Here is a 13,743-nt window from a genome sequence, read left to right as displayed (position 1 = left end):
TTCATTCGAAGCAATGTCGTCACGTAACAACTCGCAGCAGATATTGAAGCCCAACTACTTGGTTTCGAAGAGCCATTTGAATTGAAACGTGAAGTCGGTGCTGCTCAAACAAGCAAAGACAGTAAGGACTATATACTGCGAGCGTAAATGCTGAGGTGGATGGCTTACCGTAGTGTGCGAGCTCGTACTGTAGTAGGGAGACACTTTCGATGAAAAGCTGGGCTTCGACCATATAGACTTGCGTCTCAAGCACGAATGCAAGTTGGTACATAGGCGAGAAGGCGAACTTGCGTTGGAGAAATATATGAAGCAGTAGTAAGGAGACGACCTCAAGACCAGCATACACCAAAATATTCGCTGCTGCGGCTGCTCCAAAGTGCCCGGCCCCTTCCGGATAGTACACGACATTCGGTAGGTACTGAAGAACGGTTTTGTACAGCACGTACATTAGCGGAAAGATACACTCGACGTACTCGACCAATATCAGGTACTCGCAATGGAACATCAGCTGCAAGCCTTGAAGGACTAGCCTTTTCGCTTGATCTCGGGGGAGTAGCGGTAAAAATCGGATCGGTGGTATCGCCTGGTGTTAGAGTATTGGGCTTAATCCTTGCTCTTTGAACTCGCATTCGTTGAGGTGGCCGTTCACGTCGTGTGTGATTCTTCTTTGATCGAGTAGGTGAGGAAGTTTCAGACTCACTATACATTTCTTGCAGTACCCGGAGCTTTTCTGTCTGCTCTCTTGCAACGCGATGAGGGTAGCTAGCTTCCAGCCGTATACCTCTAAGAGAAACTACGCCAAATGCTTTTGGATCTCGAGTCACCGATAGGTCCAACCCCACTAAATTAATCGGTAGTTCCCTCATGCTTACAAACATTTTTCTTGAGGTCGCGAAGTAGGTCGAAAACCGTGTTTGCATTCATTCGTACCTCACGGAATTCTAGCACCGATTGCATCAGGTCTCAGCGATGAACAGCAGCGAAAGGTAGATAGATCCGGTCACGGATATGCCCACGCAGACGAATAACGCGCTGAAGTAGTCCACTGTCATCGCGACGATTCCAGGGATAAAGTCTTCCATCTCTCGAGTAGACCGCACCATAGTGTTTCGCAGCGAGTCTCCAAACCGGCAAGACTACAGCGATGAATCCTCGATACGCCACTGGCACAAAATCAAATAGAACTTTGCAGAACGGGAATATGTGGATCAGTGCCATGAACGCGTGGAAATATCCAAGGAATCGCAACAGATTCGGACGACAAGGCGACGAGCTTTTAAACGTTTTACGCCCAAAAATCAAGAGCAGCATTACCGGGACGAACATTGGCATGAAAACCCCTCCGATATACCACGTAAATGGGATCGGAAACCCAACAACGTTAGCTCCTAGTAGAAAGGTCCCCACATAGGCGGTGATCGTACCGACACATAGCATCAAATTCTTCCAAACCGTAGAATCAGTTCAGGAACAAGCAGTGTGGGCTGAGACGTGCCAGCAAAGCCCATCGCGAGGTTGGTTAAGCCCAAGCGAATCCAAAACACCCAGTTAGCCGTCCACGACTCGGAAGGTGGCTGTAGTGGCCAACTTTCGATCAATACGGATGCATGTATTGATACTATTCATCTCAAGTCGACCACACCACTAACAACGCAGTATACATCAAAAAGACATGTATCAGCATTTTTGCCGGGAACTTATCAGCACTTTTAGCCGGGAACTTCTCATGTTTCTAGTGAATCCGTACCAGATTATAATTGTATGAGTTTCCGCACACCACGATTCCGGTTTGTCGGCGGCAATCGGTGTTTAACGTGAAATAACGCTGCAGATATTGTGCTTTGCACGAACTTTGGCATGCGATTAAATCGACGAGTTAGCCTCCTAACTCAATGATGGGCTAATCACCATGATTTGCTAAAACAACGAATTACGTCGTTGTTTAGACAGAAAGCATGCAAGGCACAATGATAGTAAGTCAAGAACACAATAGACACAAACTGCAACAATTGTGAACGCAGCAAGAATGATTGCTGCCAGCCTCCTTGTCGCTCCATAACTCAAAGTCTAATAGAACTAATGCATTACAGAGTATCCGTTAAGCATCCCCAGTATTACCTTCATTAGCGATGTTGCGTGGTTGCTACATGTATAATTTTCGTAATTTTGACTAATGATCCAGTTACTGGGTCCGATTTCTCACAAATGGGACCTTAGATAACGCTGTGAAACTTGAGATAATGATGCGTAAACCTATTTAGTCGTTAACAATTCGATTCATACGGCGTGCAGTAGCACGCAATAGCACAATACCGTATTGTGCTTACACAACAGTCGTATTGACAATACGACTGTTGTGTAGCATTAATTATTTAGAAATGCTTTTTACGCCCAACCACAATACAATTCGTTGCCTACCGCTGTTACTTGCATCGACACTTCAAGACTGAGGAGTAGTACGATTTTCTTTGTGGGTCAATGGCGAGGTACGATCCGTAGCGTAGCAAGGCAAGTGGACACGCCGAGTACAACGGAAGCCTAATCACGCCGAGTCCAACGGGATGTTCTCACGCTCATCGTTGCTGTCATTCTTTATCGTGTACAGGAACAGCAGCCCCTAGGACGAGCACAAGATGTCCATGACGATCGGCAGCACTGCGTCCCAGTATATGGGGTCTGTGAGCACGAAGACGGTGGCGAACGGCTGCGTGTCGAAGCGTCTGTTGTGCTTCAGCCTATTGGGCACTGAAGTCCAGGTATATAATACATGGTGGGGAACTGCTTGTGCGGGTGGTCTACCGTGGTGACCCGTGGCCGGCGTAGTCCTTGTCCATGCCATCACGAGCTCGCCATCATGCTTGTCAGCCAGCGCGCATGGATCATGCAGTGCATGTGCATGACATGCACATGCACATGCTCGTAGCGCGCGCACGCCACCGCTTGAGCTCTGCTCAGCTTCCTTGCTACCGCCGTGGGTAATGGTGGCGAACGGATTGGCGCCTGCAGCTCCTGCAGCACGTCACGTGCCCGCGTTTTGCTGCAACAGCACGGCGTCTGAGCCGAAGGTGGAGCCGAGGTAGCCAGAGGCGCGGCGGCTGCCGCGCATGGCTAGGAGGGAGGGGGGTCTACGCAGAGCGCTCGTGAGCGCGGTCGTCCTAAGGGTGTGTCAGGCGCCCGCCCAAATCCACGCCGTCGCCGGTGCCTCTTACTCTGTGCCCGTGTGTCCTGCTGCCAGTGTACCAATCGACCTGGCCGCATCCAAGGGCGGTCCTGGAGGCGTGTCGAATGCGTGAGGCGACGGCAAGCAACCTGCGGCATGCAATAGCAATAGCTAAGCAGCAGAGCTATTCTAAGTAGACCTTCAACAAGTGCACTTACCCCGATATCCGTGCAATACGACGCTAAAGCAGGGTCAATAGTTCAGAACCCATTTAGCTAAAATAATGCGGTTTTAAGCCAAATCCACTTAAGAAGGCTCACAGCCCATAGATACCCTATTTGGAAGTGGCCTCCTAAAAGACTGGCCTCAGTTTAATGGCTTTCGCACCCTTTTCTGGAGGGTAAGTCCCTGACCTGCGATGAATAGTCACTCGGAACCGTTGGACATTGAGTCTGAAAGGATCTTATACAGAGGTAAATTGCTGCATTTTTGCTCCCGGGAGAGGCAACCATTAAACCTTTCCCTAGCCCTAGCCATAAATTCATCGAAAGAAAGCAAATCAAAGCCATAAAACAGAGCGATTTCATTATAGGGGGGCTTCGCCCCAAATATACATGTAGTATTCATAGCCAGTATACTGTCAGGCCATGGGACAACTGCAATTTGCAAAAGAAAAGAGAACGAGCCCCGATGAATGTTCTAGTATCTTCAGCCGGTAACCCGGTAGCATCATCTTCGAAACAGCGGTGGTGGCAGCGTCTCGAAGAGAGATGGAACTAAGTTCAAGTGGGTCGCCAGGGATCGTACTCGGTGGAGCGTCTCGAGAGTTTCAACCGCTACTGCAAGACCACATCGCCAACTCGAGTGCTGCCACTACCAGCGCTCATCACAGGAATCATTATGTCCGAGAGAGAGAGAGAGAGAGCGAGAGAGAGAGAGACAGAGAGAGAGAGAGAGCTGACAACTCGAAAAGGAAGTCACGGAAAGGTCATATTGATGTCAAACCTGACTCAAACCTGATGGTAAAAAAAAATGCTCTACCGAGCTCTTTATGAAAGTGAAGGAGAGGTATAATCTCCAGCAGAGAGATAAAGTGTGCTGCCTACGTTCTCACCACTTTCAGTGGTTCTTTGTATGTCATTCCTATGAGGCGAATTTTAAATGAGGGGCATATGGTTAGTGCTGGCCGTGAAGGGCGTCTCATGAAATAGTTTTCGAAGGGGTATCTCGTTAGGTTTCCCTAAGACATTAATAAAATAAGCACTGATCCAACCTCTTGCAAGTACAGAGCCTCAATCTTAAACAAAAAGCGGCACAAAGACTAAAGGCGCAATACACGTCAACTCGGGGATACGAAAGGATTGCTAATGCAAGTGTTGCTAAAGCGCTGAGAAATAAACTTTATTCCTGTTGTCGTGTTGCTACCCAATTGCCTACCGTTATTCGTTTTCAAAAGCACAACTATTTTCAGCGAACTTTTGTGCGGAGGTAAGATTAACCGAGAGTTCCAGGGCTCGGCAAATGTGTAGTAGTGCACTAAAGGAAAATGCCAGGTTATCAAAATCGATCAACAGGACATTAGACAGCGGAGGACCGCAAAACCGACCAAGCAATTGATGCAGCTTGCTATACAAAGCAGCTACGTCAAGAAATTTGCACTGCCTTGTGAATTCCCTCCAATTCCCGGCGTACACCCGTTCACCCCGCTTACAGAGGTATGATGTACCGTACAAGACGAGGGTGTCAAAATATACAGATTTTCAGGACAAAACATACAGACTTGGGGCATTCCATATCAGATGGGCTGCGTCATACATATCATGTAGATTGGGTACAGAACTTACGAGCGGGGTATCGATATACAAGCTGACCGGCGTACTTTGGCATGGCTGAACAAATAAATCTTGCCAATATCTAAACATACTCGTGCTGTAGTTTTGGGGAATCCTTTTGAAACCAACGACTATACGTAGCCCCCACACAACTGAAGTCACAAGAACAAACAACTAACTTCCAGCCATGGCGGCGGCTTTCAGTCCAGGCCTCCGAAGACAGCTTTAAGGCCTATCGAGATGATGATATGTGCTGCTCGGCGGTGACACTTAAGCGCGACTTTGACGTATGCAGCGTATGTGTGGGGGGGGGTATGCATGCAGTGACTGAGAGACGCATTACGTGTACAAGCAAGACCTGCAGCGACATAGGGGTTTGTGCTGTTGTGTGGAAAGTGTTCACCTGTACGGCTAGCGATACCTGGACGATATGGGTGAATGAGCATGGGCACATGCGTGGTGTGGTTCCATGCAGTACCATCCACCATGCACGCGTGACGACGATGATGAAGCAATTTCTTGCAGAACAAGACGAGATTGGTATTCCATCATGACTCATGCTGGTCAATTTGAAAAAGCAATCCCAGACCCCAGTGACTAGTCGTGGTTGGTCAAGCCTGAAGCAAGTGCAAAACGCGTTGAAGTGCCTTCGGAGAGACCAAGGGACGAAGAACTCGCACAAAGCTGTCCAAGATCTCGTTCATATTCGCTGTTACCGCCCGGACCTAAACGCAGACATGGCCTTTTAGTTTGGCGCGAGCTTAGACAGCGAAGGGTACGCATACGTTGGGTCGGGGTCGGATGAAGATCCTTTCATTATTGGCATAACATCATTAGTGATGATTAATGGCTATGTGCGGTTTGCAAATTCCGGGTCGAATTGCCAGTTTCACGCAGACGCCACTTTTAAGTTAAGTGAGATAGGGCACCCAGTGGTGACGTGTGGATTTACGGACAAGGCCAGAGCCTATCAAGTGGGGGCCTTCTTCGTTGTCAGTCGGCAAACAGCGCACGAATACACCGAGTATTTCCGCAGCTTCGTCGAGTTTATACGTGAAGTGCGTGGGGTCTCTCTCCAAGTGGACACAGCCATGGGGGACGCGGAAGACTCCCAATACAACGCAGTAGAGTCTGTTTTGGTGTTCGCGGATGCTAAAAAGCTTATGTGCTTCTTCCATGTGTTGTACAATGTGCGGAAGCGAATCCAGCATCTACCGATCAAAACAAGAATGATGGTGATGTCATCGATCGTTGACCACCGGTTTGCTGGACTTTGAGCTGTGTCGAGATCGTGAGCTGCAGAAATGGAAGGGGACCACGCATCTGAAAGAATTCGCGACGTATTTCGACTCGCAATGGCTCAAGGGTCGGTACTGGATGTGGCAGGCATATCACACCCCCGCTGGATATGCGTCCACCAACAATCCATGTGAGAACCTGAACGGCGCCACAAAGCTTTTCTTACAGCGGCGTCCATCACCCCTTTGGAACCGGCTAAGCCGGATTACACACCTAAGCCGACTACAGACGTTGTGAATGCAGCAATCACAATGGCGGAAGCTTCCCGCGTACAATTTGAGCGCACGTCGGACCCAAATCTGATACGGGTTCTCGAAAAAGTTGATGTCACGTCCAGCGCTAGCAAAGTTGATGAGGCGGAATGCCACTTTAGGTTATCGTTTGACTAGGTGGATTCACCAACCGTTGAGGGTGCGTCAGAGGTCGCGCCTCGAATCACTAGCGCCATGGCTTTATTCCATACTCTGACATCGGGCGGTGAGCCCCGAGGGGGTGAGCCCGAGGCGGTCTCGAATGAACAGGATCCTAGCACGGAACATACTACTGATGAGCTCATACAAACCCAAACGAGGATTCTGAAGAACAAGAAGAGGAACTACGTATCAAGGAGAAGGACCTGAATGACCTCACCACAAAATGGTCTCTCCGTCGCTCACATCAATTGGGAATGCCAACAGAGGGGTGACTAGTAGATCTCAAGCTCAAAGTTTGTGGAAGCCGGTACTTTGGCAAATTTCGGGTATGTGCACACCTGGTTACTGCTCAGCAAAAGTATGGTATCATCAATTTTGCACCAAACAAAATCGAAAAACTGGTAAGTCGGGTGACTAGAAAGTACAATACTAAGCGTAGCTGCGCCAAGGTACCGAAAAGATCAAGCAAAAAGCGCTCATCGAAAAACCAGAAACCTCGGGCCAAGGCTGCATCAACAAGTGGAAATGCCGTGCCTGGGTTAACGGGCAGACCGCCTCTTGCATCTACCGCTCTGATTGTTCAGGAAACCCTAAATGAATAAGCAAAGCAAACACATGTATACGACTGCGTTCAGAATTTAAGAGAAACTCGACAGAACTCGTGCAATAAATTAGCGTACGTATATGTCCACAGGGCGCACAAACGACACACCATAAATCCAGCTTTAACCGCACTGTCCGATACCAACACCAGTGATCACGTCGTCGTAGATGAATTTCTTCCCATCCACAACAGCAATAATAAAAGAGTGTGTCACTCACAGTGAACTAAAAGCAGCACAGATATAGACACCATCTTCGAGCACAACTGCGCACAATTTACTTGACGATGGGTGGCCGGTCACACCCCGAACAAGTTTTTATCCAAAGGCTGCGTGCTCACTTGCTACAGATTCCTAGAGTTCGCAAACTTCACGTAGCAGCGCAATTCACCATACGTCACCCCCTCGGTCGAAATCGGTTTACCCCTTCCTGCACATTCCCTCATAAATTGACGAGCTTGATCCATGGAGTGCCAACCGGCGTTACCCACCAGCTCATTCACAATACCTAGCGCGTAAAACGCACATAAGCCTTCGGGTGATGCTCCAATGTGGTGACAATGTCCATTTAGCTTGCAAAATGTAGTATGTAGACACTTTGGACACATTCCACTCGTCCACCACATTGCACGCACGATCAAAGCCGTGCTCACGAAGTCCTACACCATACTCCCATGTGTCATCCCACCGAAACCCATCAGCTTCGTCACACCACTTGACCAGGTACTTAATTCCGAATTGTGTTTCTTTTCGATCCACAATAGCAAACACTACACCACGCTCTTGGTTACGCGAGGGCGTATTGGTGGCCGACTTGAGGTCAGGGACAGGATAAAAAGCGCGAACCAGCGATGCCGTACCCGTGCCTGACGCCGCCACATTGGTAGGCCTACTGCTCTTCGCTCGTATCGTACCCTTCTGGGCATGTACGATGGCCATCATTGACTTTCCCACACGCACACATACTTTAGTCCACTCAGCAGGGGCTTGCTTGTACCCATGGCTCCGTAACCCCCGCGATAATGACATGGTCCCTCTGCAGCACGCATCGGTCGAGCCACAGACACCACCACGAAGAGTGTAAAGCATGGTCGCTTGGCTGTTCAGCGGCTGGGCGTGGATGTGCACGAGGACGCAAAGGAAGCCGAAGTTTTCTGCAATGCTTGTTCAGTGATCTTGAGGGCGGCAGATTTAGCGTTGTGATGAAAGAAATGCACGCGCGAGAAGGCCGTAAATTGATTGAGAGATGTAGACCACTTTTTATTTCAGTGTGATTGAACGCTAGGGCCATTTGTCAATGTTTGTATGTTCTGGAGCTACTAGCTGTACATGTATAGCTCATCCCGCTTTTTGTTTAGTCTGGACCATTTGTCACCGTACAACCGGTGCGCATTTCTTTGTGGCTCATTATTACGCAATCGGTTGTACGGAGAACGGTAGAATTGCACAGACAATGCAGGTGAACCACACATACATATTGGTACCTGCACAGATAATGTGGAATTCGCACAGACAAACTGGTGACATGGTTGGAATCCACAGATCTTCGCGAGAAAGGCACAGATAGTATGCTAATATAGGGTGGTTTACATTAAAATCGTACAGCAGCTAGTATAAGGTAGACATTCCCTAAAGTAGTGTGACCTTCTATCGAGCTGTGGCCACTCTTTCTCGAACCCGCCCCGTTAAGCTTGGTGGTGTAGGTGACGAGCTGCCGAGTGAAGACTTAGTTGTGCGTGGAGGAGGGACGAGGGACGGAGTGGCAGAGAGGTGTGTAGTAAACAGAGGTGTAGTGACGAGTGGAGGAGGGACGGTGTGGTGAGTGGTGACGAGGGACGGTATGGTGACGAGGGACGGTGTGGTGACGAGCGGAGGAGTGGTGACGAGGGACGGTGTAGTGACGAGCGGAGGTGTGGTGACGAGTGAAGGTGTGGTGACGAGTGGGGGTGTGGTGACGAGTGGAGGAGTGACGACGGCTGGAGGACAGGTGGCCAGTGGAAGGATGGTGACGAGTGAAGACGCCGAACCAAGGGATGAAACGCCCTTCGTACAACTGGGTGAACCTGTGTACTTTGGACTCAGAAGACGCACTGCAAGAATTTTTGGATATTGAGCTTTGTTGCGCTCGGGTAGGTCACACGGACCCATCCCGTCGATGCCGAGTTTGCGGTAGTGTTGAACACTCGATGAATGAGCGCCGAATGCGGTGTGGAAGCAAAACATGCAAGTTGTACGGCAAATGCAAGTTCGTTATGAAGATTTGGCTGTGTGAGTCCACCAAGGCGTGCCAAGTATTTCACAACCGAGTCGCTCACGCGAGGGACATTCAGCTAGAGTGCGAAGGTCCCCACAAAGCAGTTATAACTGCCCAAATGAAGAAGTTCATTTTGCAGCAAGATGAGTGTGCAGTGCCCCCGCAGCTAATTTTAAGTAGTATGCGCCGGTCTTCTGATATTCTCGAGCCCAAGAGAGGGTACCCTACTTTGAGCCAAGTCACCAACTGCGCCAAATACTTACGCCGCTTATAGGGAACGAAGAATTCCATTCAGGTCGTACGCAAACTAGTTCGGGAAAACGCGTATGACCCAACCGGAGATCTCAACCGGTCTTTCTGTTTCGGGCAACGGGAAGATGAAAACGGGCATGCCTACGTAGGCAAGGGCACGGACGAGGACTCGTTCGTCGTCGGCGTAACAAGCCTAGCGCTGGCCCATGCCTCCATCGAATACGCATCACCAGGCCGATTTACTCTCTTCCACGCGGACGCTACATTCAAGCTTAGTGACTTGGGGTACTCTTTGATCACGTGTGGATTTTCAGACTCTTCCCGATTGTACCAGCTTGCCGCAATTTTTATTGTGAGCCGTCGCACAGCTAAGGAGTACGCGATGTGTCTTAGCGCGTTTGTCCGAATGGTAAAACTTGTGCGAGCGTCGGCTACCCTTCACATTGAAGCCGTGATGGGGGATCCAGAGGATGCTCAACTGAACGGGTTTCAGCAAATTGCTCCCTTTGACTCGGCTACCTACTTCATGTGCTTCTTCCATGTGCTGTACAATGTTCGGAAACGTACAAAGCATATGCAGTTAGAGCACCGAAGAGCGGTAATGGATGGCATTGTGAAAATCCATTATGCGGCAAGCATGACGGCCTATTATGCGCAGAAAGATGAAACACTGAAGGAGTGGAAAAAGATTCCGGAGCTGACAAAATTTACGAAGTACTTCAAAGGGCAATGGCTCGACAGTCGTTATTGGCGGTGGCAAGTTTTCCATACACCTGTTGGCTATGCGACGACAAACAATCCCTGTGAAACATTTAACGCTATTTTGAAGAAGTACACCGGGCGGCGCAGATTTTTTATGCAGCGGCTTCTTGCTGTGACTATGACAGTGATACAAGACGCAAAGGTCCATACGCCAACAGCGGACACGAAGGTGCACGCTCCCACCACAGCCGCTGCTAAAGCGGCAGCTTCGATGATTGCAACAGGACGTATTGTGGCCTACGCTGCTGACAACCCTACGCTCTGCCGTGTAAAACAGTTACCGAAAGTGGACGAGACAGAAACATAGAAGCTAGAGGATCTCTCGCTCATGCTTGACAGCCCATTTTACGCTTCAACGGAATTAAGCGATGACGGCGAAGAAGAGCTTTGCGTGGGACCAGCTCTTCTTGTTCGAGAGCAGCGGGCTCGTGCTGCCCGGCTGTACAATAATGTAGTGACTCGGTCGTTGTGGTATGCACACTACGACTCGATGCCTGATGATGGATGAATTGTAGACGTCGAGAAGTGCATTTGTGGCTGCAAATTCTACGCCAAGTTCAGGACTTGCTGCCACATCTTCGTCGGAAGGAAGGCTAAGAGGCTTTCACGTCCTGGAGGGGAGGATAAGACGGAGAAACAATTCAATCGACAAATTAAAAAGACGAAATCCACACCACCGACCAAGAAACAGAAGAAGAAGCAGCAGCAACCGACTGCAAGTGAAGCGACTGAAGCGCTACCACTGGCGGAGCCTATTCAAGGTCGACCGCTACTGGCTTCGCGAGCGTTGAACTTACAATTTATCTTGTGCGAAGACACGTAAGCCAGTTACCAACTAGAAAGGGGGAGTGTAAGAGTGCATTGTTGCACCAGCAACTTGAACCGTTACATGATAAGTCTGCTTCTGACTTCCACCACGTAGTATGTTTTTAATTTTGGTAGAGCACTAAGTCTTCATTAGTCACATAACTGCTATCGATCACCTGGTCACCAAACCTTCCTCGGTCACCAAAAATATACCGGTCACCTAAACTGTCTTGGTCACCTAAACTGTCTTGGTCACCTAAACTGTCTTGGTCACCTAAACTGTCTTGGTCACCTAAACTGTCTTGGTCACCAAAACTCAATCTGTCACTTAAAACTTGTTCTAGTCTCCCAAAGGGTTCAATTGCAGAGATTTAATTTGCTTGTCAAACGTTTGGTTTTAACCTACAAGTCGAACTCGAACTCGCTGTCCTCTGACTCGCTGTCGCTCATCTGGTCCACGCTGTCTGTCGACGAGCTCTCGCTCATCTGCTCCTCCGAGGAGCTCTCACCGGTTCACTCAGATCACTCTCATTCTCTTCCCCCTCCGCCTCCTCCTCTTCCTTGTCTTCGTCTTCTTCTTCGTCCTCGCTCTCTTCTTCGTCGCCCTCGCTCTCTTCTTCGTCGTCCTCGCTCTCTCCTTCACCATCTCCATCTTCGTCGTGAATATCGCTCTCGGTTGCCTCCTCCATTTCCTCGTCTGCGTGACGCGACGATCGCCACGCGCGGTGCTCACCGGGATGCTTTCGGCTGATGTGCTTCGTTAGCGTGTTCGGTTTGTTGAAGGAACTGTCACAGTACGGGCAGGGAAAATCCGCTTCAAAATCACACACCAATTTGTGCTCGCGTAGCCCCTGGCGCGAATCATACAAGCCCATGCACTTGCTGCATCCATAGCTTTTGAACGGGACGGCCTCTGTTGTATTTGAGCGATGCCTGATGCCTCTGACGCGAACGTAACAATGCAGGCGAATGTTCTCGTCTTCGTACTTTGCACCTGCATGCGCCAAGTCACCCCTGAACAGAACCATGTCGCCTTCATTTAACGTCAGCGTGACTCTGCGTTTTTTTTTCGCTTGACAAAACAACGCGGATACACATGGAGCAACGTGTTCTTCATTAGCGCCACAATCACGGAGCCCTGAACGAGCTTATGCTTTAGAAGAGCGCGTGAAATCTCAAACTGGGGATAATCTTGGTGCACAGCCTGTGTTCTGCCACCAGGTGTCGACTTCAATGCATGCCACGTAGATACATTAACCTCACATAGATTGTTTGCGCCCTCCACAAGTCCAGCCACCATGGCATGAATGCTACTAACTCCATCGTCGAGCACTTCGATTGACACCTGTTCGCGAAAGGGGTCCAGCCTCTTCGCGTAGACCTTTCGGAATATCGGCTTGAATCCCAGCTCTTTGACTTCTTCAAGAGCCTGCTCGCACAGCGCGTGACTAAACACTTTTCGCTTCACCGTGTCGCCAACATTCCAGAAGGCAGATAACTCTAAAAACGAAAAACCCACCACCATTCTTGTCCCTCCAAAAATACGCTTGTTTCGTCAAAAAGCCCTCGCAAAGCACGTCTCCGGTCGTCCTCCGCTGTCCACCGGCCGTTGTCATCCTTCTAGCGTCGCTAGCACGCTACTCGGGGCGTCTTAGGCGCCTGCCGCGCCGCTGCTGGCATCTTGGGCGGCCGGCGCTAGGCTACGAGCCTCTTGGATGGCAAGCGCGAAGCCGACAGCGTCTGGGGGGCCGGTACGAAGCGACGAGCGTCTCTAGGAGGCCAGCCGAAGCTCGGGGGCCGGCACGAAGCGGACGGGTGTCGTTGGTGCGGGGCCGAGTCTGCACTACGGCTAAAGTTGGTAAGTGGCTGGTTGCTGTGTACGCGCTGTTGCATTGCGTCATTGCGTGTAGGCGATGACGCAATGATGTGCTGACGTGCTGTGCATACAGCATCTGTGGATTTCACAATAAGTGGTCTGTGGATTTCCCTATTTTGTTTGTGCGATTAACCTTATGTCGGTTGTACGGCGTACAACAATACGAAAGTGTCTATTAGTACCAGGGGCTAATGTTAACACGGTATTAATGATATTTTTTCGAATATAATATTGATAATATTCTGTATTAATGTTATATTAGGTAGTCAAACCTGATATCAATCAGATATTTCATATATCATTTCAAATCTCACCGAATATCAAATATTCTATATGATATTTCCAGAAGACCTCCGCCTCTTGCCTCTAAGGAGTGCGCTTCCTCCGGTAGGAGTTCTCTCAGCATGGCAATGAACATCACCTAGAGCTTGTGCTAGCCGTCGTGTAAGATGTTTTGTTAGCTCGGCCCCACGTAAAAATATTACC

General features: G+C 49.5%; 6 protein-coding genes across 6 annotated transcripts; 2 read left to right on the top strand and 4 right to left on the bottom strand.

Annotated features, from left to right (window-relative positions):
- Positions 1 to 145: 145 nt before the first annotated feature.
- Positions 146 to 529, bottom strand: PHYSODRAFT_422272 (hypothetical protein; the record flags this gene model as incomplete). The annotated part of the gene is made up of 1 exon (XM_009528298.1): positions 146 to 529. A coding segment is annotated over one exon (384 nt), but the record flags the coding sequence as incomplete, so codon positions are not given.
- A 2,013-nt stretch (positions 530 to 2,542) lies between these two features.
- On the bottom strand, positions 2,543 to 3,106 carry PHYSODRAFT_331492 (hypothetical protein; the record flags this gene model as incomplete). Its single annotated transcript, XM_009528297.1, has 5 exons — positions 2,543 to 2,617; positions 2,645 to 2,735; positions 2,800 to 2,825; positions 2,902 to 3,009; positions 3,050 to 3,106. 5 exons carry the CDS (start codon positions 3,104 to 3,106, stop codon positions 2,543 to 2,545), a joined length of 357 nt encoding a protein of 118 aa, XP_009526592.1.
- Positions 3,107 to 5,240: 2,134 nt separating this feature from the next.
- PHYSODRAFT_500241 (hypothetical protein) lies at positions 5,241 to 9,834 on the top strand (the record flags this gene model as incomplete). The annotated part of the gene is made up of 2 exons (XM_009528296.1): positions 5,241 to 5,456; positions 9,637 to 9,834. 2 exons carry the CDS (start codon positions 5,241 to 5,243, stop codon positions 9,832 to 9,834), a joined length of 414 nt encoding a protein of 137 aa, XP_009526591.1.
- Positions 9,835 to 9,930: 96 nt separating this feature from the next.
- PHYSODRAFT_504646 (hypothetical protein) lies at positions 9,931 to 10,881 on the top strand (the record flags this gene model as incomplete). The annotated part of the gene is made up of 1 exon (XM_009528295.1): positions 9,931 to 10,881. A coding segment is annotated over one exon (951 nt), but the record flags the coding sequence as incomplete, so codon positions are not given.
- A 902-nt stretch (positions 10,882 to 11,783) lies between these two features.
- Positions 11,784 to 12,409, bottom strand: PHYSODRAFT_331491 (hypothetical protein; the record flags this gene model as incomplete). Its single annotated transcript, XM_009528294.1, has 2 exons — positions 11,784 to 11,831; positions 11,891 to 12,409. 2 exons carry the CDS (start codon positions 12,407 to 12,409, stop codon positions 11,784 to 11,786), a joined length of 567 nt encoding a protein of 188 aa, XP_009526589.1.
- A 17-nt stretch (positions 12,410 to 12,426) lies between these two features.
- Positions 12,427 to 12,906, bottom strand: PHYSODRAFT_502480 (hypothetical protein; the record flags this gene model as incomplete). The annotated part of the gene is made up of 1 exon (XM_009528293.1): positions 12,427 to 12,906. One exon carries the CDS (start codon positions 12,904 to 12,906, stop codon positions 12,427 to 12,429), a length of 480 nt encoding a protein of 159 aa, XP_009526588.1.
- Positions 12,907 to 13,743: the final 837 nt, after the last annotated feature.

Source organism: Phytophthora sojae, assembly GCF_000149755.1.
Source record: "Phytophthora sojae unplaced genomic scaffold PHYSOscaffold_4, whole genome shotgun sequence".
NCBI lineage: Eukaryota > Oomycota > Peronosporomycetes > Peronosporales > Peronosporaceae > Phytophthora > Phytophthora sojae.
This window is presented reverse-complemented; position numbering and strand designations above follow the sequence as displayed.